The sequence below is a fragment of the Gorilla gorilla genome, chromosome 17, assembly GCF_029281585.2.
Source record: "Gorilla gorilla gorilla isolate KB3781 chromosome 17, NHGRI_mGorGor1-v2.1_pri, whole genome shotgun sequence".
NCBI lineage: Eukaryota > Metazoa > Chordata > Mammalia > Primates > Hominidae > Gorilla > Gorilla gorilla.
Genome location: NC_073241.2, coordinates 76,519,445 through 76,540,000, shown reverse-complemented (window position 1 = coordinate 76,540,000; position 20,556 = coordinate 76,519,445). Strand labels below are relative to the sequence as shown.

Here is a 20,556-nt window from a genome sequence, read left to right as displayed (position 1 = left end):
TCATGTATATTAATAGTCTCTGTATATTTGTTAAAAACTGAATTTCTCTCTTTCATCTTCCTCTGATTTGGATGGAATTTGAAAACAAATTCCTGGCTTTAAGAGGGGTTTGTTTTCCCCATGCTTATTGACCTAGTAAACCCTAACAAGCCATCAGAACCTCAAGAATGATAGCCAAGCAGATAAAAACCATGGTATCTACTGTTGTTTGATATTAAGATGGAAATATAAATGCTAAAAGGAAGTAAGTAAAAGTACAGTCAGGATCGGTGTTCATATAAAAATTCCACAGTGCCTGGAGCTCAGGGCAGTGCGGTCAATAGTTATATTGGTAATAACACGTAGTGATACTATTGAAATATTGCTAATCCCTACCTCACAATAATTAATTTGATACAGATTCCCAGAGAAACTTGTTCCACATTGATTTTTCCATATCACGGTTTCATTCTCACATTATTCTGGGAAGTATGTAGTAGGAGGTTATACAATCTTATTATCCTGTATTGAATGGGAGACAGGTGAAACATGGAAGGGATAAAAATATATTATCAAATTAAGCAAATTTCAGGTGAAGGCTATATTTTGTTAACTTTATCTTGGAATCTTAGGTCACAAGAACTTCATCCTTATGGGTTTTTTTTTTGTTTGTTTGTTTGTTTGTTTTTTGTTTTTTGCTTAGCACGTGGAAATGTTTTAAACACCAGTAAGTGTTTAAAGGGTTTGGACTGTGTGGGACTTAACTTGGTGCACCGTCAGCTGCCATTGCTTTTAGAAAAGATTAGCTTATGGTCCTCAGATTGAAATACACATTTGAGAAAATTCCAGACTGGGGCCCAAGTGACCTATGTTTTGGTATTAATGTATTTACTTGTGGTCAGATCCTGAGAATCCATTTATTTGGCAAAGTGTCAGAAATTCAGATGAGCCAAAGAGATTATGAGCGCTTGTGATTAGCTGCTTTGGAGTGGTAGCAGCCAAATGTTTTATCCAGTATTCTTTATTCATTAATGAAGATATTTTCCCCCATGTAACAACCGTTATCTACATGATAGCATTCATTTGTTTATTTACTTATTTACTTCACAAATATCTTTGAATGCCTACTGTATACTAAGTACTTTCCTAGACTCTGGGAATTCAGAAATAGAAATCAATAGGAGTCCCTGCCCTCACATTGCTTCCAATCAAGAGGAGGAGACAGATTACCTAAGAAGGCAGTATGAGTACTATAATCGTAGTCTACACAAAAAACCATCTGATAAGATTTATATAACCCTGTGTCCCTTTAGCCAATGTTTAATTCAACCATTATTATTGGAAAATATCAATATTTTATTTCTATGCTTATATAGCTATAACAAAAAAAGAATGAAATGTCTTTTCAAACTGCCTGATAAGTCGGTATGCAATTTTTGATTTTTATAGGAATTTTTCACTCCCGTGGCAACCATAAATATAGTTAACCAGAAAATCTCTATGACCTTTCTCTGAGCAAAGATATAGACCTATATTTAATTGATCCCTTTAAAAAATTCAGTTTAGCAACAATACTTTGTTCCAGTTGATATTTTAGTTCATCATTTTAATTAAGTTTAGCCTTTCTTTAATCTGTCAGCCTTATCAGTAACTATTACTTTTCAGCAATTTTGAAGAGATTACATTTTTAAATGATTTTTTTAAAACCTCCCTGTTAATGGTCATTAACCTTACATACAGCAGATATAACTCTGTATAATTGAGGGACCAAACATGAAGTTCTCAAGCAGCCAAAATTACCCAAAAGCCAGGAGAACTTTTATCTATAGATCCTTTAAAATTAGACCCAAGTCAGATAGATAAGGGGGATGGTAGTTTCGTCAAAATATTACCTACTCAAAAATATAAATGACAGTATTTCCAATTGCAATCCCAGAGTAAGGTTTTGCATTTCCATTTTGAATAACTTTAGTGAAGTTAAGTGATTTGAAATTGAATGCAGTGGGGTAAGCTGGTAAGACAGCTCAAAGCTATTGCAGGTCAAGGAAATCAGGTAAAGTGGAGTCATCCCCACTTTTCAATCCCCTTCACTGGAGAAACGCCGGTGCCATTGCAGTGTGAGCATGGCTGCATCTTTTTATATGTATAGAAGTTTTAAAATCAATTTGATTTTCACTGGTATGATTCTCTAGTGTACTTAATATGCTATGGACAGATTTCTGAGAATAGTAAGAAGCAATTACACTTCTCATGAATATATAGCAGATGAAGCACTCTGATTCATTATTCCATTCTATTTTTGAACATGCTTATGATTTTTTTTAAAAAAAGCAAAAAATAAGAAAAATTCTTTGACGTATAGACTAGTAGATCTGAGTTTTAATTCCCTCACTAGGTGACATTAGGTAAACCCTTAAACTATTTTGTTTCTCAGTTAATGTACCTATAAAATTTGATAAAACCTCCTATCTCTGGTTTACTAGCAACATTTAGTTATGTACAATGTATTTTGAAGTCTTTCAATACATGGATTCAAAATTAAATAGTTTCCTTATTTCAGATATTTGTTTATTTTTATTTATGAACGTTTCCTTCTTACTAATGATTGTTAAAAATATAGAACTCAAGGAGATAGAGAAGGGCAATGAAAAAATGTCCAGGAAAAAAATTAAACAGCATTAACTCACAAGACCGGTTCTAAAACTCAAGAGCTTTCTAAATGAACTCGAGATGCACTAATCAAAGATATTTAATTTACTGATTCAAGATGCAACGTGTATGCACCTTGCAATAAATTTTGATCATGAATTGTAAAGTTTGCCATAGCTCTTAGTTTACTATAATCCCACTGGTATTAGTTAATCTTGCACTTGCTCCTTTTTTTTTCACTAATGGAGTTAATATTTAGTTCATTCTGTAGCATATGCTTTCCAGTGATATTGATTTTTTTTTCTTTTCTGTTCTGTGACCTCACTGAAGTGCCAAACATCACAGGGGAAGTCATTCAATGTAGAATTTAACATCAAGAAATTAGAAGTCTATATCCCACTGATAGAGGAGAAAATTATTTAACCTTGCTTTTTTATATAATTGATTTTTTAATGACTTAATGCAAAGTGTTTTTATAAACCTCTCTATGCCATATGTTGTGCTGTATTTTGGTTATTCTCAAGTGTACTAGTTACACTAACTGTAGATTAATTTTGACCCTATCCAAATTATACCTCTAAGAGTATCAGAGACAGAGAAAATAAAAAATCCAGAAAATCTCACTTAGAAGCAGATTATAAGACTAAGATCAATTTTAAAATTCAGAGTTTATTTGGGAGTTAAACATGCATACGTGGAGCTTTTGTTCAGCAGTGGCCAGGCCCTGTGCCTGCTGTTGAGCAACAGGAGGACAGAGCCTCAGCCCAGCATAAAAGGGCAAGAAGGTGCATTGGGAGCAGCATGCAAAGATTGTTTGCAGCTTTGCATGCAGGAGATGGCTTCTCTTCTAGGGTGTGTTCCCCTGCAGCAGAACACAGACACAGCTAGCACATGAGTCCGCACAAACTATGGAAACATCTGGACACTTGACCGAAATTATAATACCTTTCTTCATCCAGATGTTAGAATGCATGTGTATCTCATGTATAGACACAGTCTTAAACTAAAATAATTTTATTTACTAAATTGGCCAAGCTCAGTGGCTCATGCCTGTAATCCCAGCACTTTGGGAGGCTGAGGCAGGTGGATTGCCTGAGGTCAGGAGTTCAAGATCAGCCTGGCCAACAAGGTAAAACCCTGTCTATACTAAAAATACAAAAATTAGCCAGGTGTGGTGGCAGCCACCTGTAATCCCAGCTACTCAGGAGGCTGAGGCAGGAGAATCGCTTGAATCCAGGAGACGAAGGTAACAGTGAGCTGAAACTGCACCACTGCACTCCAGCCTGGGTGACAGAGCAAGACTCCCTCTCAAAAAAAAAAAAAAAAGAAAAGAAAAGAAAAAAATTATTTACTAAATTTACCTGTGAGTGTGCAATTAAATAACACACTTTCTTTCTTTTTTTCTGCAGACTTCCTCTGTGGACAGACATTTTCCTTCTATTAAAAAAAATCAAAACAAAACATTTTCTCCAAATATTTTTCATGAGTGTCAACAATAGTACTGGGAGGACATAGAAGCCCTTTCAGTGATAAGCAACCGCTTAGTCCCTGGGGCTGCTGGCTGGGGCCATGCTTCTAAGTGCCAGCTGTTGGCTCAAGGGAGAATTTAAAAGGGAGACAGCCAAGACAAGGAGTAGGAAACCAAGTAGGGATGAAATGACTGGGGGCAGCCTGGTACAGTGGCTCATGCTTATAATCCCAGTACTTTGGAAGAATGAAACAGGAGGATTCCCTGAGCCCAGGAGTTCGAGACCAGACTGGGCAACATAGGTAGACCTACAAAATATTTTTAAAAATTAGCCTGGCATAGTGGCACAGCTACTCTGGAGGCTGAAGTGGGAGGATCTCATGAGCCCAGAAGGACAGGCTGCAGTAAGCCATGTTCACACCACTGCACTCCAGCCTGGGCAACAGAGCAAGACCCTGTCTCAAAAAAAAAAAAAAAAGAAAGAGAAAAGAAAATGGTGGGGAGGAGAAAGAATGTATTTCCATAGAAGGGATGGGTGAATGCCATATTTTTTGCTCTTTATTCAAATGGCAAAAGTTTCATATTGTACCCCATATACATGGTATACCCTACATGTGTACAGGATGCAATATTTAAATGCTCTTATTTATTGAATTCAGAGTTCAGCTTGAGAAGAGTGATAACTGTTTAATCAGCTTCTCCTCTCTCATGTCCACCAACGGAACAGGTCACCTGACCATTCGTTTGGCTCTTATAGTTAAATGAGCTCTAAAAATGTACAATATTTTTGCTGTTGGAGGCTACAGTAGACATATAAGCTAATTAATATTTTCAGGTCATGGTTAAAATTTAGTGCCGTGGTTTTGTTTGTTCCTGAAAGAAATTTTCAAAATGTCAGATGAGAACAAAACTTATTTTCTATTGGAGCATCACAAATTTCCCCAGTAAACTGAATATATAATTAGCCTAATTTAGTCAGAATATACAAATGGATCAAAATGTGCTTTTCACATATAGGAACAAGTTAGTGCTTTAAAACTCGTCATGACAACTAAGGATTTAGAATAGCGTTAGTTGGTATTTCTCTTACAAAGTAGAATGAATTAAAAAGTACAACAAGTATTTGTGGAATGTATTTGTACCCTTTCCTAAGGTAGGGGTGATCGGGATTACCTGTAAGGTAGGATCTCTCTGCCCTCCGAAAGTATATTTTCTAGCTGAGGAAGACCAGACTAATATTGTAAAACACTAGAACATCAGGTACAAAGGGGCAGAATAAGGACAATAAGCACTTAGAACTTCAGCCCAGGAAGGGATAAATCAGTAAGATTTGCAGAAGTTGAAAAAGCCTTATGGAAGAAAAATGTCTTAGTCTGGCCAGGCTGCTATAAAAAAAAAAAATACCATCTACTGGGTGGCTTAAACAATATCTGTTTTTCTCAGTTCTGGATGCTGGGAAGTCCAAGATCAAGGCACTGGCAGATTCAGTGATTGGTGAGGGAGCTCTCTTCCTGGTTCATAGATGGCCGTTTTCTTGCTGTGTCCTCACATGGTGGAAAAGTAGGAAGGGAGCTCCCTGGGGTTTCTTTTATAAGGGCATTAATCCCATTCATGAGTGGTCTGCCCTCGTGGCCTAATCACCTCCCAAAGCCCCCCACCCCCTTCTCTAATACCACCACCTTGGGGGTTAGGATTTAAATATGTGAATTTGGGGATAAGGGGGACACAGGCATTCAATCCTTAACAAGAAAAGACTTGGATGGCATTCTGATTTTGGTTGCACAAGAAAGAGAGGAGAGGGCACCTTAGGACAGGGAAATGACATAAGGCAGTTGTAGGCAGCAGATGTGAAAAATAAATGCCTGTTAGGCAATAAACACAGGATGGGCCAGGTGCAGTGACTCAGGCATATAATTCCAGCATTTTGCGAGGGCGAGATGGATGGATCACATGAGCTCAGGGGTTCAAGACCAGCCTGGGCAACATGGTGAAACCCCGTCTCTACAAAAAAAAAAAAAAAAAAAAAAAAAAAAAACAGAAAAAAACTAGCCAGACATGATGGTGTGCACCTGTAGTCCCAGCTACCTGGGAGGCTGAGGTGAGAGGATCACCTGAGCCCAGGAGGTTGAGGCTGCAGTGAGCCTGGATTGTGTGAGTGCACTCCAGCCTGGGTGGCAGAGTGAGAACTTGTCTCAAAAAAAAAAAAAAAAAAAGAGACGGGATGGCTCAGCAGGTTGGACAAGAATGGGAGAACCTAGAGACTTTGTGGGGAGAACTTTAGAATGGAGTCTTTGATGGAGACCGTAGGGAGCCATTGCAGGTTCTTGAGCAGAGGCTTGCCATGATATTTAAGAGAAAGTAATTATTCTAGTACCTTGAAAGCTAGTGCTATTGAATCTGTTGGCTTTTTTTTTTTTTTTTGCTTGTTTGTGTTGTTCATATAGTCCATCTCCTCCTCATTTGCTATTTACTGCTCATATCTGCTTCAGCATGTTACTTCTCTCACCCATCTTTCTTGTACTTCCAGTTTCTAATGACATGTGAGGGCAGAACCAAGAGTGGGTTGGAACATTCACCTAGAATGTGGAACCACTGCTGTTGGAGGTCCTTGGAGAGACCAGGAAAGCCGACTCCTGACATTCCAGGCTCTCTGGTCTCCAGTTGCACTCAGCAGTGATGTAGTTTCCCTGATATGGCACGATGCTGCCTCCACCCTCCTGGATGAGCAGGATTCTCAGAAACCATGCAGATCACAATGTCCTGCAAATGTGCACTTGGAAAGTCCTGGTGTAGACACCTTCCTAAGCAGCAGCTTTTTCTTTTCTTCTTCTTTTTTGTATTTAAGTCAGGGTCTCACTCTATCACCCAGGCTGGAGTGCAGTGGCCAGTGGTGCAATGATGACTCACCTCAGCCTTGACCTCCAGGGCTCAAGTGATCTTCCCACTCAGATTAGCCAGAACTAGAAGAGTGCACCACCATTCCCAGCTAATTTTTGTCTTTTTTGTACAGACAGTTTCGCCATGTTGCGCAGTCTGGTATCAAACTCCTGGGTTCAAGCACTCTCCCTCGGCCTCCCAGAGTTCTGGGATTACAGGTGTGAGCCATGGCACTGGGCCTTTAGCAGCAGCTTTTAGTCACTTCCATCCACAGGAGACATTTTATGCCCTAGTTACCCATTACTCTCCAACTTCAAACCAGTTTTTTTCTACAGTCTTAGATATGTTTGAGGCTGGGCTTCCAAGAAATATGCTTCTTCCATGTATAATTTTCTCTCCTACAACTCTACACTGTTAGAATTGCTGTGCTTCCCCCGACCCCCTCTCTTTTTTTTTTTTTTTTTTTCCCTGAGATGGAGTTTTGCTCTGTCACCGAGACTAGAATGCAGTGGCGTGATCTCGGTTTACTGCAATCTCTGCCTCCTGGGTTCAAGCGATTCTCCTACCTCAGCCTCCCAAGTAGCTGGGATTACAGGTGCCTGCCACCATGCCCAGCTAGTTTTTGTATTTTTAGTAGAGATGGGGTTTCACCATGTTGGCCAGGCTGGTCTTGAACTCCTGACCTTAGGTGATCCACCTGCCTCAGCCTCCCAAAGTGCTGGGATTATACACATGAGCCACCACATCTGGCTCATCAACCCCTTTTTCAAAAGAGGAATCCATTGCTCACTTTGGCAGCACATATACTAAAATTGGAACAATACAGAGAAGATTAGCATGGCCCCTGTGCAAGGATAACACACAAATTTCTGAAGCAGTCCATATTTAAAAACAAAAGGGGTGAGGGAAATATAGGGGATAAAAAAGTAAGCACTTTAGGGATGTTTCCAAACCCATTCATTAATTCTGAAAAAGTAAAATGTAGCCAACCTGATGGAATTTTTAGAAAAATTGGGAGCTCACTGTCAACTAAATCACGTTTATTTAATCTAGTATTAAACTGCCTTTTTTTTTAACCAGATGGAAACCATTAGCAGTAATAGTGAACAAATATATCCAGGCTCCCAGAGGTCATTTTTAACCACCATTAACAATCTGGTTTTCACAGATTAGTAATATACAAAAGGCAACAGTCCAGTAAAAGATACACAAAAGGCAGCGGAAGCTTCTGTGCTTTTTATTTACCTAACATTTAGCCATTTTAAAAACCCTTTGTAAGTGAGGCATTCGAATCCTCTAAGCTCAAAATTGGCAGATTTTACCCAGAAGATGCAGCAAAATATCTGTTTGAAATAGATGCCGATGCAAATTGTTAATAAAACCTCTACAAAGCTGATGAAAAGACAAGCTTTTTATTAACATCATCAGTAGATTTGCCTGTGTTTAATATAGTTTCCATTTACTAGCTGCTTGTTTAGTGGTTTCATACCAATGTAAAGCTACTAATTATGAAGTAGGAAAGAAATGCATTTTACATATCATATTTTAATTTTTAAATTCAACTATCTAACTGAAACATAATATAAGATAAACAGTCCACAAAATATACTAATGAGTCAAAAGGAATCTGGTCTATAATTTGATAAGACTGTGGTTTCTAGAATTGCCTATTCAGGAATAAAGATCTCATTTAAATCATGCTTTGAGTGGTTGAGAAAGTTGTAGAATGATAGTGTCATTATGCCCTGCAGATAAATGCAGAGATACATGCATGCTTCTTTCTTCTCTTGTTCAGATTCAATATTGTATGCCAGTATTTTTGAAACTTCTACACCTTTAACTGGTTAACTGAGACTGCACATAATATGCATGTATCTTCATTTCAAAATACTATTTTTCTTGGTTTACCCATTAATAATTTGTTATCAACCTTCATGTTACTCTTGTTTTAGATAACAGTGTTTTTCTAGGAATTGCATTGAGGTCTATATTTAAAATGCTTCACAGATATTTCCTCTCTATTTTCTTTTTATATGGAGAAGAAAGCCAAGGTATCAAGGTTCAAGAGTACATCTGAGCCTATAGAGAGGTCATGTCCAAGATGAGAATGAGAATGAGGCTATAGGAATCTGATCTGGATATTAGAGAAGATGCTTGCTATTAAGGAACTTAGGGATGCCAAGGATATTATTAGGCTCCTTCCTCTAATGATGCATATGTCCTGGAATATTTGTGTATATTTTCACAGATGTATTTACCTACACACACATACACATGCACAAACACACACAAACATACTCCTCACAGTCATCAAGTAAAATGCACTTGAATTGCCATTGATAATATCATGTTGAAAATTTCCCTGTCTGTCCATGATACTGTTATAGGTCAGCACTTCAGGGAGAAATTCTGTTTCCCTCTTTGTAGAAATTTTTACCTCGGCAAAGAAATCTCCCCATACTTCTACAAGTGCCCAGGGCCATTACATTTTGGTTTTTGCTGAGGGAAATAAATAGTAAGGAGATCTTTGATGAATTCTGGCCCCCGCTTACTGCAATTTAGAATTTACGACCTCCTGGGGTCCTTTTCAGAAACAACTGCAGACCCTTTATTGAGTGCTTATTGTATGTTCAGCACTGTGCTAGGCACTGGCCATACCTAACCTCTGCCGCCAAGTAACACATGGCCCACTGAGTGAGGAAGGGGAGTAAGGAAACAGCACCATGCCTGAGGCCTGTGCAGGGAACTCTGGGGACACAGAGGAGGGATGAGGGGAAAGGGAGGGGGATCCATGAGGCCTCAGAGCCCCTTTGTTTGTTCCACCACACCTCTTCAGACAGAAATGAAAAGCTTGATTAAATTATGTGAGCATTGAGGATAGGGGGTTGAATTTTTTAAAAATTCTGATTGCCTGAATGATTGGATTCTGGTTTATTTAGACCAGATTTGTAGACTCAATTCATGACTGTGGATAAAGACATTTTCTTAACTTGCCATCCTAGTCAGCATGTAAGCGAAATAGGAATAACGATCTAATCTTTATGCGCAATATAGTTTTCTTTGGTTGAGGAAGAGCAGTTAAGAGATATCAGCAAGCAAGTCACTGTTTACAAACTAATATAAGTTAACTTATTTTGTCTCTCTGTTTTAAGTTGATTTTTAATTTTTTTTTTACTTTTTATTTTATTTATTTATTTGTTTTTTTGAGACAGGGTCACCCAGGCTGGAGTGCAGTAGTGCAATCACAGCTCACTACAGCCTCAATCTCCTGGGCTCAAGTGATCCTCCCACCTTAGCCTCCAAGTTGCTGGAACTACAGGTGCACACCACCACATTCAGCTAATTTTTCTATTTTTGTAGGAACAAGGTTTTGCCATATTACCCAGGTTGGTCTTGAACTCCTGGCCTCAAGCAATCCTCCCGCCTCAGCCTCCCAATTACAGATGTGAGTCACCACACCTAGCTTTAAGTTGATTTTTTTTTTTTTTTGAGATGGAGTTTCGCTCTTGTTGCCCAGGCTGGAGTGCAATGGCATGATCTCAGCTCACCGCAACCTCCGCCTCCCGGGTTCAAGTGATTCTTCTGCCTCAGCCTCTCGAGTAGCTAGGATTACAGGCATGCACCACCACGCCCAGCTAATTTTGTATTTTTCATAGAGACGGGGTTTCTCCATGTTGGTCAGGCTGGTCTTGAACTCCTGACATCAAGTGATCTGCCCGCCTCGGCATCCCAAAGTGCTGGGATTATAGGCATGAGCCACCACGCCCGGCCCAAGTTGTTTTTTTTTTAAAAAAAACAAACTATCAGTTATTAGGAAACCCCTCCAGGCTTATCATTTACAATTCAAAGCCTCCTCACATTTCTTTTTCAGTGTCCCAAATTTTGATGGCCCAAGAAGGCTGGGCACCTGCCTCTAGTCTTGAGAACCTTTCCATTCAAACCAAGCTTCCTCCCTTCAAGGAGCAGTGGGACTCCAATCAGATTTCTACCAGAAATCTTGACTATCCAGACTCCTCTTTTGCCCATTCTAGCAATTTCCTTCCTTGTAAAGGATGGATAGCGGTAGGGGGTTGGAGAGGGAATAACTTCAAGAATCTGCTTTTCGGGAGCTGCCATCACAGGTCAGGCAGGCTCTGCCCTCCTTTTCTGCACCTCCCCTCCGTGTTTCAGGAGGATTGTATGCGAATAAATGAAGACAACATTTGGTTATGAGGACTTCCAATTTCAGGTTATATTAAATAAACTGTTTTGCAGATATTAAAAGAAAATGTAAAGGAAAACTTACAGAACTAGCCTACACAAAACTAATAGTATTTTTTCTGCTTTTTTAAAAGGTGAACATACACAAGAAACCAACTCACCTCATTCACTCAAAAAGGATGTAGAAAATATGGGGAAAGGTAAATGAAAGTTTTAATTCTGTAGAACTTCTCTTAGCTTTAAACGACTATGGAGATAATAGGAGGATATTTTTGTTCTACACCATATTTTTAGCTTGACAAGCAACATATGAATAATATATGGACCATTGGGTGGATATAATTGAGATTAATGCATACATATCAATCAATACATGACACTGTAATATAATACTTTAAAATAATATATTACATTGATTTATATTCATGGATTTCTGCACAAAACCTATCCTATGTCTATGCAACACTTTTTAAACTGGTAAAATATTTTGTCTTATAATAATAAATTGCCATATATAACAGTTCTCTGGAGAGTTATTTGTAAAGATTAGTAAAATGACTCTTCTTTTTTTTATTAGAGGAACTTCAGAAGGTTTTATTTGAACAAATAGATTTACGGAGACGACTGGAACAAGAATTCCAGGTGTTAAAAGGAAACACGTCTTTCCCAGTATTCAGTAAGAAATCACTTTTATTTCATTGTATTTATGATAATTGATTACGTTTCTATTATTAGGCTTAAGAATGTGATTCTAAGTATTAAGCGATTGTGCAAAACACACACAGTCTTCCCATGGTCTGCCTAAATATTCATAAATTTTAGTTTTATTTAGGCTTTGAATTGACTCACAGATAAAATTTCTTCCAAGAACCTTTTGGTATTTGTGTATGGATATATGTGTATCTGTATGTGTATGTTGTACGTATTTTAAAATGTGTGTAAATATATAAATATGTAAATATATTTAAATATTTAGATATAGTTCGATTATAGATTTTAAGACAAAAGAACTACTTTGGTATTTACATTCTCTAAAGTAGGGAAAACAAGAAAAAGTTAACTTTCATTCTCAGATTGTTCTGGATAGCTTCCTGATGCTTGAGATACGTATAAATATGAAAATCTAAACTTTAACGGTTCAGTATACACAATCTATTTTATTAAATGAAATTGTTATAATTTTAGTAGTTTTAGATTTCCCATCCATATTTAATGTTAAAATTCCATTCTGAATTTAGAGGCAGGAGATATTGTAGCCTAAAAACTGTTAGTTCTACTCCCAGAGTCTTGGAATTTCCTAAAACTTTATGGTAGGTGTCCAGATTTTTAAAATTCACCTGCCCTGGTCTGTGTCACATCTGGACAAATACATCCCAGTAGTGTTTTTCAAGCTTTCCGGACTTTGATTTAGTCATATTACCTCTCCAGAGAAAGGAAAGTGGGAAAATAGTATGCAAACTTATTTTTTTTTTTCTTTTTGAGATGGAGTCTTGCTCTGTCACCCAGGCTGGAGTGCAGTGGCACAATCTCGGCTCACTGCAACCTCTGCCGCCTGGGTTCAAGCAATTCTCCTGTCTCAGCCTCCGGAGTAGCTGGTACTACAGGCACACACCACTACACCTGGCTAATTTTTGTAATTTTAGTAGAGGCAGAGTTTCACCATATTGGTCAGGCAGGTCTCGAACTCCTGACCTCAGGTGATCTGCCCACCTCGGCCTCCCAAAGTGCTGGGATTACAGGCATGAGCCACTGTGCCTGGCCTGCAAACTTATTTTTCTAATTATATATACTTAAAATTAATTTTTTCCAGGGCACTTTTTTAGAATGTCAGCATGCTTCTTGTTATTAATCCAGAAATCACAAAAGTCAAGTTGGCAATTCCTGTGCCAGATGATTCCTGTATCAGCATCTGGAAGATTTTTAAATAATTATGATAATTTCAATAATGTCAGCCTGAAGGTCTTCATTCTTTAGGGCTTCCTAAATGTAATCACTGGCGCAACTGAATGACACACTTAGGTAGCATTTTTGAATAGCACCAGGTTCCTGGTAACATGTCAAACTAAATTTGACCATAACATTTAGTGAGGATTCAGAATGTAGAGGTAACTGCTGATGGAAGAGAACTCTGACCACAAGGAATGGGAGGGTCTGCGAAGTGTGTCCTCTCTGCATACTCCAAAGGAGGCTGGAGCTCATGGTACTTCAGTTATTTTGAATTCAGAGAATGCCTGCAGGGCTTTAGAATGAGATTGAAAGAAGGAGAATGGCCAATAGCTTTTGATAGCATAATTAGGAATATTGTGATACTTATAGCTTTGAGAAAAGGAGAAACATTTAAAATATCTTTGAAGCCATAAGAAACAGGTGCTTTGAAAGGATCTAGGATTCTCTAACTTTTGAAACTGTATCTTAAGAAAGACTGCACAGTTCCTTGCCCCAATGAGAGGCATTGAATATGTTTTCCCAATAGCTGATGTTTATCTAATTGTTGAGTTTGCAAGTCCCTGCTTTTAGATCTAGCAGAGTGGGTCCAAGTCCCATTGAATCCCTAACATGCCCTTCTAACTCCCTATGAAACCTCTGTAGTCATAATTCATCCCATTAATAAAAGCCAATTCATATTCATTCTAAGGAATTAAGTAATCCATAATAATTTATATTTTTCATAGTAACTGCTCTGTAGTACAACATGTTTCCGTTAAACAAAATGTTAGAATGTTACAGTACTGGCCAGTTTCAATTCAGACCTCTCATTCATCATTTTGATGTGCACTAATATGTATCCTCTGTGATTGCCACACATATGAAACACTTCAATTAAACAGTAACAAAAAAAATTTTCCTCTTTTTTATCTGCAACATACTCCACTGACCAAGGAAGTGGCATGTGTGTGCCCAAGTTTAAATAATGCGTAGTTTAGATACACCACAAAGAGGCAGTCAATTTCACACGGATGAAAATAGCAAATGCACATTATGTGCTTGTTAACTAAATGTGAGGGGCCGTGAGGCTAGGGGACAGATTTAGATTCACTCAGATGAACAGGGGAAAACCGAGATTTGCAAAGCCTCATCGGAAAGAAGCATAGAGGAATTCTCGTGAGAGTTTTGCAAAGCTTTTTACTAGGAGGTGAACAGATGCTCACAGTCACCACACTTAAAATCCAGTTCACTCAGAGCACTGTGGACCTAGGCTAGGAGCTGTAGCATGTGAGAATTAAGAATCGAGGCTCAAAAATCGACCAGACCTGAGTTCACTTTCAGGCTCTGCTACTTGCTGGTTGTATGACCTTGGAAACTGTAAAATGGGGCAGATAATTCCTGTCACTTAGAAGAATGAGAGGACTGAATGAGAGACCTATGTGAAGTGCTGTGCACATGCTGGGCACAGGATAAGTGCAATTATGATGGTGATTATGAAGCAGAAAGAAGAAAAGGAGAGGAACAGCCCTGAGCTCTAGAAAAGCATTTCTAAACTTGGGTCCAAATTTTTGGCTTCTGGCCAGGCACAGTGGCTTACGCCTGTAATCCTAGCACTTTGGGAGGCCAAGGCAGGCAGATCACTTGAGGTCAGGAGTTTGAGACCAGCCTGGCCAACATGGTGAAACCTCATCTGTACCAGAAATATAAAAAATTAGCTGGTGTGGTGGTATGAATCCCAGCTACTCAGGAGGCTGAAGCAGGAGAATCGCTTGAACCCGGGAGGCAGAGGTTGCAGTGAGCCGAGATCGCGCCACTGCCCTCCAGCCTGGACAACACAGGGAGACTCCGTCTCCAAAAAAAAAAAAAAAAAAAAAAAAAAATTGGCTTCTTGTCGTGGTTCCAAGGGTTAATGAGGACCACAGGAATGGTCCTAAGCATGGAGAGGGTACAAATAAAGATAACAGAGAGGAGGGGCAGGTGGAGGAGGAGGAGGAGGAGGAAGGGTAGAGGGAAAAAGGAGAAGGAGAAGGAAGAGGCAGAAAAGGAGGAAGAAGGAGGAAGATGGAGGAGAAGAAAGAAACAAGTCTCCACGTTTGGGGAGCAGCAGTTGGGAGGAGGAAGAGAAACAAGCAAGTCTCTGCACTTGCTGGAACAGAGGCTTCCAGAGCTGCTCTCCACTGATACTTATGCATAGCCCTGATGGGGAAATCTGGGGAGGAGAAAGCAAGGCAAGGCAGGCATTTGCCATTACAGCAGAGGCAGAGAAGTATGGCAGGTCATAGAGAGGTTCCAGGTGTGGATGCTGACTGCTCTACTCACTGGCTGAGTAACCTTAGGAAAATTCCCTGATCTCTTTTCAACACTATAACAATACTACTACCTACCTCTTGGGGTTGTGGAGAGGATTAAATGAGTGAAAGGCATGAAGTGCTTAGCATAGTGACAAATGAATAGTAATTACTATCAAATGTGAGTTGTTGCTACTATATACTGTTTTAAAGTTTGATGCTGACATTCTTGTAGTGACTATATAGTAAACCAGCTAATGTAAGAAACCAGAACTTGTAAAGGTTTATTGAGCTGTCACTATAGAGGGTGGAACAGGGAGTGAAACTTGTTTTAATACTAAACAATAAGTTTAATCAACAAACCGGGTAGGACACAACAGAGAGGTAGGGAGGATATACTAAGGAAAAAGGAGAAGCTGGAATTGAGTGGGAGTAGGTGTTTGGGGAAATGGATTAGGAGGGGCCCCACCATTATCAAGGTTACTTTGAGATGACAATAGGATGGCTGGTCAAACATGTTTTGCAATGAAAATCATGTTCAGTTGGACAGGTTAAATTATTAAAGGTAACTCCCAATGCCACCATTCCAAACTCCCTCACTCACACTGGTCTGATCATTTTTGCAGCTGTAAATCCAGAAGTTATGTTTGCCACTGCATTATGTACACCTTCCCCAGCAATTGTATCTCTTCTTCCTCTCTTTTCCTCCAACACCCTATGCCTTCCTTTATTACAGCATTCATCGTTTTGCTGTAGTTTTTATTCATTTTTATTTCTTCCCACTAGCCATCTTAAAACCTCAGAGCCTAGCCCCGAACCTGGGACCTGCTAAAGGTGGCAATGAATGGAGAAGGCCGTCACCAGCAGGGTGGCCTGCATCCTCACCTCCCTTCTCCACTCCAGCCCTTTCTGCCTGCTGCTCTTAGCCCTGTCTTCCTAAAACTCTAGATTTGGCACAAAATCTTCACCTCAAGAAGCTAGAACGATTTGCACTGTGTATCATGGTATAGCTAAGTTAACTCTTGTCTGACTCTCAAAACCTGTCATAATTGTGTGCCCCTCCCCCAACCTCTCCACCCTTATTTCTGCTTCTCCCCCGGCTCAGCTCCAGTTACCTGGCAGACCACTCTCACCCCTCTCCCTCCACCTCTGCACACCGTGTTCCTCTAGTCCAGAGTGCCTCCCTTCATCCAAGTCCTCCTTCTTATCTGGAGCACAGCTAAAGTTTTGCCACATCCAAGAAGCCTTTCCACTCTTGCAGCAGGCACGATTTTCTGAAGTCCTGTTGTGTTCATTTCTAGTACCATGAGTTTTCTGTGTTGACTCCTCCTCTGTTTCACTCATGTTACTCTCCACTCCCCCAACCCACACTGTAAATAGATTCAGGGAAGGGCTACCCAGAATGTTCTTCTGTTGCCACCTGCAGCACCTGGCACATTGTGGGTACGTAGCATACTCTCAATAAATGATTGATAGGAACATTGGGGTCATACCCAAAGAGATTAAAACTGACAATGGAGGATGGAATTGGATCACTGAAGACTTGTATAAAGGTGAGTATCCAGGGCTCATGAGTTGAATCCTTAGATTTGCGGATCTAGTGACAAATTCATGGCACTTACAAGAACTGAGTGGAAAGGCCAGTTGGTTATTACAGGAAAGCACTAATGAATGGGGCTTTATGAAAAATGTTAGATTTCATCTAAAATGTCATCATTTTTGATTCTTATAAAAAATTGCTCTTCCAAATTACTGTTAAGAGTCCTTGTTATTAAAAACAAACTACATCTCATCTCCCTGAATATGGTTGTCTGCATCTTTCATCTGTGGCCATTATTGAATTCATTTTATGTTCAGTGGTTCCCTTCCTTCCTTCCTTCTTCTTTCTTTTTGTAGCATACTCTGGGAGATGAAGTGCAGGGTCGGGGCGGCAGGGCAGATTCCAAAATACTGTACAGATTAAACTCCTTTCAGTAGAAGATGGCTATGAAAAAATTTTTTTTTAAGTTTTGGCTGGGCACAGTGGCTCAGGTCTGTAATCTCAGCACTTTGGGAAGTCGAGGCAGGAGGATTGCTTGAGCCCAGAAGTTTGAGATCAACCTGGGCAACATACTGGGACCCTGTCTCTACACAAACACATACACACAAATTAGCCAAGTGTGGTGGCATGCACAGGTAGTCCCAGCTACTAAGGAGGCAGAGGTGGGAGGATCACTTGAACCCAGGAGGTCAAGGCTGCAGTGAGCTCTGGTCACACCATTGCACTCAAGCTTGGGTGACAGAGCAAGACCCTGTCTCAAAAAAAAAAAAAAGTTCAATGGTTCTTTAAAAATAGAGATAACAAAATGAAGACATTTGTAAACAAATTGAACCCCAAAGCCCACTGCTTGCTTAGAACATTCCAGGTGAACCAGATGTGAACCAGATGTACCCTATGGGTTTGTCTTCTTATGGTTCTAGGAATGTAGGCTAGATACTTTTTATTGCTGTTTGGAAAAACCCTTTGGCTTTTCCAGCTGTCTGAGTTTGCAGTGTGCAGTCTTGCTGTTGTGTTGGCTGACATGCTGCACTTCAGTGCTCTTCTTTGCTATTTCCTTTCGTATTATCATTTTCCAAAAATAGTTGGGTTATAAGTGATTCTCATTACAGAAGTCGGCTTAATGATTTTTTCCATCTCCAATTAAACTGTGTCTTCATCAACCTTTAGAACATAGAAAAAATATGGTCGGGCGTGGTGGCTCATCCTGTAGTCCCAGTACTTTGGGAGGCCAAGGCAGGTGGATCACTTGAGGTCAGGAGTTTGAGAGCAGCCTGGCCAATATGGTGAAACCCCATCTCTACCAAAAATACAAAAAAATTAGCCAGGCATGGTGGTGCATGCCTGTAACCCCAGCTACTTGGGAGGCTGAGGCAGGAGAATCGCTTGAACCCAGGAGGCAGAGGTTGTAGCAAGCTGAGATCATGCCACGACACTCCAGCCTGGGCGACAGAGTGAGACTCTGCCTCAAATTTAGAAAAAAAAAAAAAAAAACAACAACATAGAAAAAATTTTAGATTTTTGTATGTTTGCCAATTAACAATCTTTATATCTCAAAAGCTATACACACCCTTGTTGTTGAAAATTTTAAGTATGCAGAAATAAAAAGGAAAGGAAACAAAAATCACCCATAATCTTGCCACCTAGAGATAACCAATGTTAACATTTTGGAGTTTCAGCCTTTTTAAATGCTTGTTAAATGCTTTTATAAAACAAAATGAAATGTAATACACAACATTTTTTACTTCCTTTTTGTTTTAGCTAAAATGTGCTTCGTTCTGTTACTACACAGCAGTGTATAAATATACCGTTATGTTGGACATTAAGGTTTGTCCAAGTTTTAGATAATGGACACCCTTGTAACTAAGTCTTTGCATGTATCCACTATTATTTCCTTAGGTTAAACTCCTAAAAGTGTTGCTGTGTTAAAGGGTATGAACTTTTTAAAAGTCTTAACATATAATTTCAAGTTGCTTTCCAGAAAGTTTCAACTAATTTCTGCTCCCATCTTTGGAACAGCATGTATCATCTCTTCATTTAATCTTTGCCAACTTAAGAGGAAATTTTGGTATTTCATATTATTTCCTTTTCTTTCATTGCTGGTGATGTTGAACATTTTTCATGTGTCTAGCATCCTTTCATATGTTTTGTGAATGCCCATTTATATTCTCTCCCCATATTTCTGTTGATGTGTTCATTTTCTTATTGATTTGTATAAACCCTCTTACACTAAAATGTTAATTCTTTAACATGTTGCAAGTATTTTTTGGTTTGTATCAATTGCCTTTAAATGTTGACTATGGTGTTTTATGTTTGGGGAGTTTAATCTGTTTGTAATTTATTGGCATACCAAAGTTTTAAATTTCTGTCTAATCAAATCAACCAGTCTTCTCCTTTTCAGTTTTTGCCTTTTATGCTCTTCCCCACTCCAACCTTAAAAAAAAAATTGCCATTATTTCAAATACTTTAATGGCTTCTTTTTTGTTTTTCATTTTAACTTCAGGAATTATATTAAGTGTACTATCATAGAAAAATGAGCATGAGTTAAGTTAGGACTAGTTTTCATCATTCCACTCTGAATTGCCCTTAGCTGTTCCCTCCTCTAAAATTAGAATCTTCTGTGATCCCAGGGAAGTGCTCCAGCCTGGTCGGCTTCAGGCAGCCCCTCATTCCTAATTCATCTTAGTTTACCACCCTGGTCAAAGGCATCTTGGATCCCTAGAGGCTCAGAGGAAAGTTTTCTTCTTCACAAAGGGAGCCATGCTTGCCATGTGCTCCAGTGTCTGGAACCACACTGATCTTCCTGGAGGCCTGCGGGCCACAGCGCAGGACCAAGTGTTGGAACCAGGGCAGTTTGTGGAGGGCTGGTTCCCCTGTTGCCCTGTACCCTTAGACCCACCTCTAGAGCATCCTGACCTGGTGAGGTGGATGCCAGCTCCTCACATGGTACCTTTCGCCTAATTGTTACTGGTGTAAATCAAAATCTTTCCCTCACTTCCCCTGCACAGGAAAGACAAGTGGGTGCATGAAGCCCAATCAAATCAATTTATTTTGTCACCAAAAAATTTTTCTTTCTTTTTTTTTTTTTTTTTGAGACAGAGTCTCACTTTGTCACTCAGACTGGAGTGCAGTGGTGCAATCTCAGCTCACTGCAGCCTCGACTTCCCAGGTGATTCTCCTACCTCAGCCTCCTGTGTAGCTGGGACTACAGGTGTGCACCTCCATGCTCAGATAATTTTTTGTATTTTTAGTAGAGACAGAGTTTTTCCATGTTTCCCAGGCTGGTCTCAAACTCCTGGGCTCAAGCAATTCTCCTGCCTCAGCCTCCCAAAGGGCTGGGATTATCGGCTTGAGCCACCACACTCGGCCTGTCATCAAAGCTTAAAATGCTAGAGCAAGAAAACACCTGAAAGAGCACATTATTTCACACCTTTGTTTCTTTAGATAAAGATCTGAGGTTCCAGAGTGGGGTAGTTACTATAGATGGCAGAATCTCAACCTGCTGGTGGATAATTCTGTGTGTTTTTACTCCTCATTTATTAGCTAGCCCCTGCCGTGTGCCAGGCACTGTGGTAGGCCTTGAAAATTTTAAAAGTGTCTAAACGTATCTTCCTGCCCTCTAAGAACTCAAC

At 39.5% G+C, this 20,556-nt stretch overlaps 1 protein-coding gene and 1 non-coding gene across 3 annotated transcripts in view; both read left to right on the top strand.

Moving 5' to 3' along the window:
* Nucleotides 1-20,556, top strand: part of SKOR2 (SKI family transcriptional corepressor 2) — a 43,440-nt gene that overhangs the window by 6,957 nt on the left and 15,927 nt on the right. Inside the window, exons 4-5 of one of the 2 annotated variants that reach the window (XM_031003615.3) lie at nucleotides 11,308-11,373; nucleotides 11,751-11,849. In XM_031003615.3, coding sequence (XP_030859475.2) covers nucleotides 11,308-11,373; nucleotides 11,751-11,849 — 165 coding nt within the window. Of the gene's footprint in view, nucleotides 1-4,037; nucleotides 4,090-11,307; nucleotides 11,374-11,750; nucleotides 11,850-20,556 lie in introns of those variants that run through there. The other variant, XM_063699199.1, reaches the window with a different exon arrangement.
* Nucleotides 7,756-7,862, top strand: LOC115931522 (U6 spliceosomal RNA). The gene has a single exon (XR_004067993.1). It is a non-coding gene; the product is annotated as a U6 spliceosomal RNA (small nuclear RNA).